Here is a 10,720-nt window from a genome sequence, read left to right as displayed (position 1 = left end):
GAGCATTTAAGCAACAGAGCAAAGTGAAAAAATCCTGAACAAAGATTGTGTCTGATAATATGTTTATATTATAATGATGTTTGGAATTCGGTGAATATATCTGGAAATTTATATAAAAATGATTAAGTAAGGGCCAGTACTAGGCATTTTAAGCAATTAAATAACAAAAACTAAATTTTCAACGATTTATAACTGCCTTCGGACCTGCTAATCTGATAGGGATTAATTTGCCTCACTAAACGGATTATTCTGCAATTAAATCGAATACAATACTAGTCAGCTTCCAACAAAGCTTGTTTTACCTGTCCAGTGAGTGCAGTTATCCACCTTGTGGGCACAATGGGTGGTTGCGATTCATTACGAAGTGGTAAATCAACATACAAAGACTCAGTGAAGGAGCAACAAGTGTTTTACGAAAAGTTTATGCAAATATTTTTTTTTTAGAATTTTGGTTCAGCAACGGTTCGAAATGGTAAGCATTTATAACATTCAACGCATATTTGATCAAATAAATTATTTTCCAATCTTTCCTCAGGCTCGTTATTTCAAGGAACAAGATATCGATGGTATGTAGAGCAGACACTTTCTAACAGAATTGCTTTATCGTATGTGCATTAATCATATGCAAGCAAACCATTTGTCATGACAATTGTCATGCGAAAATGCGAAAACAGAATAGAAACTGAGAGAGGTTGGCGTCGACATCATGCCTCATACCGTATGTTTCTATTCTGTTTTCGCATTTACGCATGACAATTGTCATGACAAATGGTTTGCTTGATCATATGTGTTTGTCGCTGCAGAATTCCGCGAGTGTTTCTACCTGTTTGCTCGCAGTGGTCACATTACAACACTGGACGAGCTCACCGTGATTATGCGCTCCCTTGGACTGTCTCCCACAATCCAGGAGTTGACCTCGTATCTGAAGAAGAAAAATGGCCGTATGAGTTTTGCTGACTTCTTAGAGGTGATGTACCAGCACTCGAGGGTGGAAAATCTCCCAGACGAGGTTATCGATGCGTTCAAAGCGGGCGATAAAAATGGTCGAGGAACCATTCCAGCACGACAGCTGCGTCACTTACTACAGAACTGGGGCGAGGGGTTGTCCTACCGAGAGGTGGGTGACTGTTCATGTTATCTGTATTTTTTTTCCATCGATTCGCATTTCCAGGTGGATAACATATTTCGGGAAGCAAACGTATCGAGCAATGGACAAGTTCGATATGCAGACTTTGTGCGCGTAGCATGCGCCCCAGTACCCGACTATTACTAGAATAAAGCGCATATGTTCACACACATTCCAAGCCGTACTTGAGATAACCGAAAACGAACAAAAATTGTGTGATGATTTGTATGTGTTTCGCGTTTCTTGTATTCGAATAAGCTTAACTTTACTTCGATTTCACAGTTTTGAATGGTTTTAGTGTTTTACTGTATACTATTTATCATACTATCATCATAGGATTTTCTTTTGACATATTTCAGCACATAATTTGTTTTGCGAACAAATGGTTTCGTGGTGCATTTATTTTGTATTTGTGACAATAAGTACTTGATTGGCTAAGAAAAATAAAGTAAACTATTAAGTGCAGCACAAATGGACTGTCATCTTTGGCCAACTAAATGAACCTGTTTTTTCTTGTCAATGTCTCCCAAATGTGTCATTTATCAAATTTTATCGAAATCAGCTTAACTATTCGTCTTGCATGCGCCTTCCCGTTGCTTAATTTATATTTACTATATTTCTCTATTGGAGAGAGTATGTTATTCAGTTTTTTTAAAATAGAATTTTTTTTTCCTACAGAAAAAACTAAACTGAACAGTCAACAAACAACATTCAAATTGTGATAACGTAAACCGGTCTGATTGGGAAATTATTTTCTAGATATTATTTTCATTTTCACTCGCACTGATTTCTTGGGGAACTGAAGAGAAGTAAGCGTTTACCCAGTTATGTTTACTATGTAGGTCATTGCTATCGTTATTCATCATGTCCTTTTGTGATGGAATGTATAAACTATTAAATAATGTCGGCCGATTTTAGGTTGTCTATCTACCATAGCACAGAATAGCGAAATACAGTAATCGTTCGCTAACTGGTCCTGGTTCAACTGGTCTGCTTTTCAACTGAGCGAACGTTAAAAAGTAGAAATGGAAGATTTGCTGTGAGGGGCATTCGAATGTAATTTGAAATGTTATGAAAATTGACATTATTTTCTCATGACAAAAACATTGATTAAATTAGTGTCGAGAACATTGCTGCCGCTAGCGCATCAATTGAGGAAGACCCAAATCAATCTCTCACATGTCGTTCTCAAGTGTTGGGCATCTCTGTGACGTCGTTTTGGCGAATTTTGCGAAAAGATCTTGGCCTACATCCTTACAAGATCAAATTGACGCATGAACTGAAGCCGCTTGACCACTAGAAACGTCGTATGTTCGTAAATTGGGCTTAGTAACAACTTGAAAATGATCCGGATTTTCATCGAAAAATCATCTTCAGCGTTGAGGCTCATTTCTAGCTGAAGGCTTCGTCAATGAGCAAAATATGCGTTATTGGTCAGGCAGCAATCCACACGTACTCCATGAGTCACCATTGCATCCCGAAAAAAATACGGTTTGGTGCGGTTTATGATCCGGCGGCGTCATTGGGCCGTGATGATCGAGACCGGCATGTCACTGTGAATGGGAATCAATCTCAATGATAACCGAATATTTTTGTTCCGAATTGGATGATATGGACTTGGACAATATGTAATTTAAACAGGACGGCGCCACAATCCACGCAGCGAATTTAACAATCGATTTATTGAAAACCAAGTTTGGTGAGCGTGTTATCTCACGAAATGGCCCAGTCAGTTGGCCGCCTCGGTCGTGCGATTTGACGCAATTAAACTATTTCCTGTTTTCTTATCTGTTACAACAAAACACCATTCGCATCTTTATCGCATTGGGCTCGCAGCAAGCAATCTATGGGGTTGTTGCGATAGCTGCCACGACATAGATCATGTTGTCTGGTAATGTATCCGGTTCCATGCTGCCCGCACTCAGCTCTCTAGAGCATTGAAGGCACAGAGCAGACAATCGTTTATCCCCGTCCGGGAGATCTTAGGTAGCCGTGATCCTGATCTTCTGCTTCATCTATACCTGTTCCTCAGAAGCAATGTAAACATACCAATACAATTCTATGTGGTTGTTTACTTCTCACGATTCACCTTTATCACCAGTTTACTTCACCTTTTCACCAGTTTACTTCTCACGATCACCTTTATCTCTGCAGTCATTATAAAACTGGGTATTTCATTATTTTAAAACTCCAAGATGGCTGCCGCTACAAAATGGTTGATTACATATTTTCCCAAACTCCTTCAATATGGGTATTAAATGAAAGGGCTTGGCTAGTAGAACACAATTATTCATGAGGAATGCAAATCCAAAATGCCATTTTCTAGCGGCGGCCAAATCAAATTTTCCATGAACATGGAATACGCAGTTTTATAATGACAGTAGAATTAAAGGTATGTTTCGATGTTTGTTGGGATTTTTCATGATCTACTGTGTTCTACCAGTCGAGCACATTCATTTGATACCCATATTGATGGGCTTTGAAAAAACATGGCGCTATTTTATGATGGCGGTCATTTTGGATTTACATTTTTCATAATTTTCCATAAATTTCTGAAAATATGTAATCTACCATTGGCCGCCATTTTAGATTTGTATTTTTCATAGATAACTGTATTCTACTAGCCAAGCCCTTTCATTTGATACCCATATTAAAAGGGTTTTGAGAAAATATGTGAACGACCGTTTTGTGGTGGCGGCCATGTTGGATTTGCATTTCTCTTGAATAACTGTGTTCTACTAGTTAAGCCCTTTCATTTGATACCCATATTGATAGGGTTTTGAGAAAATATGTGATCCGCCATTTTATGGTGGCGGCCATTTTGGATTTGCATTTCTCATGAATAACTGTGTTCTACTAGTCAAGCCCTTTCATTTGATACCAATATTGACCGGGTTTTGAGAAAATATGTGAACCACCGTTTTGTTGAGGCGATTTTGGATTTGCATTCCTCATGCATAACTGTGTTATACAAGTCAAGCCCTTTGATTTGATACCCATGTTTATAGGGTTTTGAGAAAATATGTAATCCGCCATTTTGTAGCAGCCGCCATCTTGGATTTTTTAAATAATGAAATACCCAGTTTTATAATGACTGCAGAGTTAAAAATGTGTTCCAAATTTCATACCAATCGGTCAACAGGAAGAGATAAATTTCTTTTAATGCGGTAAAGCGCTACAAACAAACATGTTACAAACATACAAACATACAAATTACAGAGCAAGCCAAATAACACCGTTTAATAATTGTCTTCACCATAGCCGAAAAAGATTTTCCCCTTCCAGTACAAATAAATATGTGGCAACACTGAAACTACCTGGCATTTCGATTTCACACAAATGTCTAATATGACGCACTGTTTGGAAGCAATTGTCATTTATCTATGGGCGCCAGTATCTAGAAAATTTTCTATTCGCTGGCGTGGCCAATTATTTGTGCGATATTTGCGCAAGTAACTGGAGCCGGGTGTTTACATGGCTCTAATAACTAGACTCTAGTGATTGGATTCTTCTACTAGCGCGTTGACTGGCACCGTCTAAATCAGCCTTAACTTCGAGCCAACCGCGAGCAATCGGTTACATATTATCAACATAGCATATGACAAATATTGTCAAAATATTGTACCCCCGGCCCCGTCAGGCTAACGCCATATGAGCCTTAACATAAATATATATATAGTGACTCAAATCCTTAATCGTACTCCACCATGCAGATCTCTTTTCCTTTCTTTTGAAAGTCTAAAACAAGCTTTCGGAACATTATATTTAGATAAAGTCATAGTGTCATATGGTAGCTAAAAGGTTTGCTATCTGTTGAATGGAAGAATGGTTTTTATTTCTTTAAAAATGGCGAATGTATGTGATGATGTATGAAAATTGATTCAAACTCATATTCGTACGCTGGTTGAAAATTTCAACTCGATACCGAAGCCGTTGACCATTTTCAAAATTCAATCATTAGAATGGAATCCTTTGTTCATTGTAACAATCTTTGGCTGTATTTAGCCGTTATCTACGAGTTTTTTTGGTGTATCCGGAAGGTATATTCATTCATTTTTTCATCAAGTGTTTTTTTAAAACCGTTATTTTATGGTTTCTAAATCTCCTAACCAGATAACTTCCTTGATTTTTTACTGGGATTGATGTCGGGAGATTGTGGAGGAATATTAATAACCTTTGAGCAATTGTAATGTAACCATGTGCGAACTTTACATGCCCTATGCTCTGGGTCATTGTCGTAGTAAAACTTGAATCCTCGATTCCATTCCATTTTGTTGACATTTTGCTTCATATTTTCCTTCAGGATGAACATTCTGATCCATTACACCATCGATGAAAACCAAAGTGCCTATACATGCACCCTCATACCATCCTTCCACCACCACCATGTTTAAACGTTGCTTTCAGATTTTTACATTTAATTGATCGTTTGGCTTCCTCCATTCGAAACGATAACCATCGGAGTCAAAAATATTAAATTTGGACCCATCTACGGAAGTAACATCTTACCAGTAAGACATTGGTGTGTTTCATGTTATTTGGAAAAATCACATTGGAGTTACTGAGTTTTTTTTTGTTGAGAAACGGTTTGTCCCTCTGTGCTCGGGCATTCAAATTGCACTTCCTAGGCACATTACAAACTTTTTGTTGCTTAATTTGTTTTTTTTTATCGAGTGTGAAATGGACAAGAATGTCTGCTTGAACACCCTGAAGGGAAATTTGAAGCAAAATGTCAATATAATGGAATGGAATCGAGGCTTCATGTTTTATCAAGACAATACCTTAGAGCACAAGACATATAAAGTTCGCACATGGTTACATTACAATTGCTCAAAAGTTATTGATATCCCTCCACAATCTTCCGACATCATTCCCAGTAAAAAACTAAGGAAGTTATCTGTGTAGGAAATTTAGAAATTCAGAAACCAATTTCTAAAAATATCGGTTTTAATAACTACTTGATGAAATAATTGTTAGATATTCCTTTCGAATACACAAAAAAAACACGTAAATAACGGCTAAAGACAGCTAAAGATAGTTGCAATGAACAAGGGATACCATACTACTGATGGAATTGTGAAATTGAACAACGCCTTCGAAATCGAGTTGACATTTGAACCAGCGTACGAATATGAGTTTGAGTCAATTTTCATAAATTAGCACATACATTCGCCATTCTTAGAAAATTAAGAACGATTACTCTGAAAACAGATAGCAAACCTTTTAACTCTCGTATAACACTATGACTTTTTCTAAATAGAATGTTCCGAAAGGTTGTTTTCGACTTTCAAAAGAAGGGAAAAGAGTTTTGCATGGTGGGTACGAGTACGGATTTGAGTCACTGTATATATATTCTGGATGAAAACAAAAAACAACTTGGAAACATCTGATTGTAGGGTAAATGATATTGGTTTGACCAATTTTGAGTGTTTCACACAACTAGTAAATGCAAATTGATTTTTCTTCATGAAAATCACATGTGATCAAGACAAGTTTGGGGGTTGTTGAAAAGCCTAATGTCTCTAGTTGCTAATAATAAAACCTTTAAATTATTATATTTTTGTACAATTTTCTTCAAAGAGAAATTATGATCATGGTTTGCCAACCTCTGATCGTTGTGTGTCCGAAAAATGATCATGGTTTGTTCGGTTTCAAAAACCACCATTTTTGAACGAAGGTATTCGAATTTTAAGTAGCTATTGCATTTCTCATTGTTCTGAGTTTACTGTCATCATATTGATCAATTCATAATTTAGGCTTTCTTCAGAATATTGCAATTTCTTGGGAATTTTAAAGGTGAACAGCACTCAACCACGAAGGTCACGTCCAGATTGAACTTCTATTGAACTGACAGGAGCCAATACATCGGGTTCCAGTTATGATCATAAACAAACCATGATCATAACTGATGTCATCGAGGTACATTAATAAATAAATCTGATACAAATGGTCTGTAAGCATGATGTTTACAATAATTGAAGGTGTTATAATCCAGAAAAGGTCTGAATACGTACCAAATAATCATCTGGGCTCTGTTGCTTAATCGGAATTTCACTATTAATATTAGTCTTGTAACTTGTAGATTCCTGTTACATAATGAATATAGAAGTACAAATCTACAATTCTAATGTTACAAGTTGTTTACACTAATATTATTAGTGTTACATATTACATATCACAAGTGAATGTTGCATAAACAAAATACAACAGCAAGTTATTAGTTTCGATCTGTACTTTTTTTTATAACTTCGAGTTGACCCGTAATTTTATTCACAAGTTCGTTTTTTTAAATGATCGACTTTTCGTTTGAATTTTTCGAGTATAGAAATATACCTTTTCAACGTTTTAGATAAATCAAGAAACGAAAAAGGTTGTTTTTTTATAAATAAAAATGCCGTAGAAGGAAATATTACGCACCGAAAATAAATTTCACTTTTCATCATAAAGCTAATTTTTTGTAGCATTTCGAATGACTCCTGCGAAGGTAGAGAAAATTTTGCGAGTAAATGGCCCTTACATCGAGCTTTAAAATCGTTGAGACGCACTCAAGTTACACCACCAATTGAGTACAACCTTACATTGGCTCGCCAATGCCAATGCAATGATTCTGGGCTATGTCAGAGAATTAGCATATCAACAGTGGGAAAACCATAATATCCATAAACAAAAATATTGACTTTGACGTTACTAATAAAATAATGACGCGTTACTAATAAAACAAGTACTAATATTATTAGTCCGATGTATGATTATTATGCAACGCAAAATATTAGAACTTGTAGCTTCTAGACTTGTAACTTGTAACTAATATTATGAGGCTGATTATGCAACAGGGCCCTGGTGATTGATTAAAAGTTAGCTCAAATGAGGGGCGCATTGACACCAATAGAAGGAAGATTTTAAAAACCTTGAAAACATGTGAATCCGTAAAAATATCCTGTAAAATTACTGTAAATCATGAAAAAGACAATTTAATTTATATGTTTTGGAGCTTTTGATTACCTTATTTGGCACAAGTGCGCTGAACTAGAGCAAAGTGGACGAACCAAGAACATATTTTCGACTGGACAAACCAACATCATTTACCATAGTAAGCACCATTTTTTGATAAACTGTGACAATTTCTTCCAACGATTATGTTCATAATATAACCGACACAAAATATTGATTTGAATGTACAAACATCGGGAATCGAGACAATCTCAAACATGGCCACCACATCACCTCATTTTTCAACAACGACCATCACAAAAGGACACTGTTCCGCGTATTTTGGCTGCTCGTTTGAGCTAGGATAAGAATGCGAATGCGACGACTACGTATCATCTATTATTCTCTTGAGCTAAAAACCTGTTTGTGTTTCCTGTTGTTTTTTTTTTGTTGTTACCGTTGGCAAATACAGTTTCGATAACTTTTTGGCAACATAGCTTGCTCTGGTTTTTAAAATTAGTTAGCCCAACTGTTAACCTCTCTAAATAATTGTGTATCATTTACCACCTCCTTCTTTCGAGGTCGTCTGGTATAAGAAATGTTTGTTTATTTGCCAGTCTACAAATTTAGTCGATTCTAGAATGAGTTAGAAAAATGTCATGAGGATTGTTTGAGGCCTCTAAAGCTGTACTATAAAAACATTCGAGACGTCGTTTGATTGCATCATGATTAACTTCTAGAGAGAAAGTGTTCCAGTTTTTGGGTCGTTCGTTACAATTATTATTACTTTTCCAAATGAAAAGTCTTATTATAGCATACAGAAGGTTAAAAGAAATGGGTAAATTCCCGAGATAAAATATGGCTATGCCGTTCACTATGCTCCGATAGGTATCTGTTTTGCTTTTGGTTTCATTTGTTGTTGTTTTACTGTTTTATCGTTATTTTCAGCCGCGTGATTGAGTTTTTACCCATATGGATAGTGCATTGAAGCGATTTCCAATTAACGACCCCTAACAGTAGCTTATAAATGACATTTCTCTGTTTTTCTCCGTTCAACTATATTATTTTGATGTTGTACGATAAGGTACGATGCCATGTCAACTCATTTCAATTGATTTCATTATAGCTATAAATTTAACCTACGAATTGATGCTAGTTAATTATTTTCGATTGAATTCAATTAGACAAGTTCGCTTTGTGTTTTTTCTTCATATAAATGTATTAAAGCTTTTCATTTTCACATTATGTTTCTGTTTTGCCGTTCTTTGTTTTGCTTTTTGCTCGTTTGGTAGTACTGTCTTTTTCGTTTGCCGCAAGGAATCGACTCATTTGTTTTAAAGAACTTTATTCTTCTGAGACAAGCTATTATCTTTCTAGAAGTGATATTTTTGTTTCCCCTGTCCTGCTCACATTGGAGCTCAACTCGACTTATCTTTCTATCATCTCCACCGCCACACAACGCTAGACCATCCCGAAGATTCAGGGCGTTTTATTTTTGTGTGCTCTGGATCGTTTCTTGAAGCCACCCATCTGTTTCAGGAGCTGCGAGTTTTCATCATCATTATCCGAGGGCCGATGCTCCCACAGCCGAAGCCGCCGGGGAATGTACATCAAACCAAGCAGCGTCATTGCTGCAAAGATACACATAAGACGCTAAATGAAAAAAAGCATAGGCAGAGTTAGTGATAGGTCAAAAGATGTATAGCCGGTCCGAAAAAAAATTTTGAGCCCTCCAAGGTAGCAATTATATAAGACAACGCGATAAACAATCATAACATTCAGTTTACTACCGAAATTGCCGAGTACGTAAAATATATTCTACTCACGAGTAACTACACAATACCTAAAATATGTTAAACCGAGCATTTTTGACTAGCCTCGATAATCCGAAAGCTTCAATTAGGTCACTTGAACCTACGCTGCACCGCGGCTAGGGCAATTGGCGTTGACATTGTTGTACCGTTCTGAATTATATCTCGGACAGCTTCATATTTCGGACACTTTATAATGATAGCATGAAACACATGATGCCCTGATGACATAACTATGACATTAATATCACAATTGATTCTTTAGATTATCCCCTTGGTTTCATCATCATTTTATATAAGAATTACTATCGATTTATAACATAGTACACAAAAATTTGACAACACTACCTATTATCGTATGTGGTTACCGTTCGCTTAGCGTGAGCAGGTAGAACATAACCATTTAATCATATTTCAATTTCTCTCGTGTTTCATCAGTGATCATCATCGGTATCAGTTTACTGTTATTGCTTAGTAAGTGTTTGGCAGTTGACTATAAAATATAATGAAGTATATTGTAATTTTGTTTCAAAAAATTCTAAAATAAAATGTCCGAAATTTAAATCGATTTTTTCCCTACGATTCATATTTCGGACAATTAAAATTGGTGATACTACAATGTGTGTTTTCAAGTTTTATATGGATGCGAAGTGTACATAAGTGTACATATACAATAAGGACAAAGTTGAAGACGCTTTGGATGCCATTCGAGCAGGATCATTCATCCGTACTGCTACAACCCAGTATGGTATTCCCAGAAGTACTCTTTTCGACTGTTGGGAGGAGTCACGTGTGCGAGGGAATCCTCAGAATCAGTGTCGGCCAATATGCAAAGTAATAGTAAACAAAACAT

The 10,720-nt window shown here is 36.3% G+C and overlaps 2 protein-coding genes across 2 annotated transcripts in view; one reads left to right on the top strand and one right to left on the bottom strand.

Annotated features, from left to right (window-relative positions):
* Positions 1–333: 333 nt before the first annotated feature.
* On the top strand, positions 334–1,624 carry LOC129763646 (uncharacterized). The gene is made up of 4 exons (XM_055762893.1): positions 334–472; positions 536–566; positions 804–1,117; positions 1,172–1,624. Exons 1-4 carry the CDS (start codon positions 470–472, stop codon positions 1,271–1,273), a joined length of 450 nt encoding a protein of 149 aa, XP_055618868.1. The 5' UTR covers positions 334–469; the 3' UTR covers positions 1,274–1,624.
* Positions 1,192–10,720, bottom strand: part of LOC129763645 (uncharacterized) — a 59,053-nt gene continuing 49,524 nt past the window's right edge. Inside the window, exon 5 of the mRNA XM_055762892.1 lies at positions 1,192–9,687. Coding sequence (XP_055618867.1) covers positions 9,536–9,687 — 152 coding nt within the window. The 3' untranslated portion in view covers positions 1,192–9,535. The remainder of the gene's footprint in view (positions 9,688–10,720) is intronic.

The sequence above is a fragment of the Toxorhynchites rutilus genome, chromosome 1 (genome assembly GCF_029784135.1).
Source record: "Toxorhynchites rutilus septentrionalis strain SRP chromosome 1, ASM2978413v1, whole genome shotgun sequence".
Taxonomy (NCBI): domain Eukaryota; kingdom Metazoa; phylum Arthropoda; class Insecta; order Diptera; family Culicidae; genus Toxorhynchites; species Toxorhynchites rutilus.
The sequence above is the reverse complement of the archived record's forward strand: the minus strand, read 5'-3'. Positions and strand labels throughout refer to the sequence as shown.

Bases quoted from the DNA above. Each gene is read 5' to 3' on its own strand.
- LOC129763646 (XM_055762893.1), top strand. The intron at 567-803 runs GTATGTAGAGCA...TTGTCGCTGCAG, and splicing joins CAAGGAACAAGATATCGATG to AATTCCGCGAGTGTTTCTAC. The intron at 1,118-1,171 runs GTGGGTGACTGT...TCGCATTTCCAG, and splicing joins AGGGGTTGTCCTACCGAGAG to GTGGATAACATATTTCGGGA.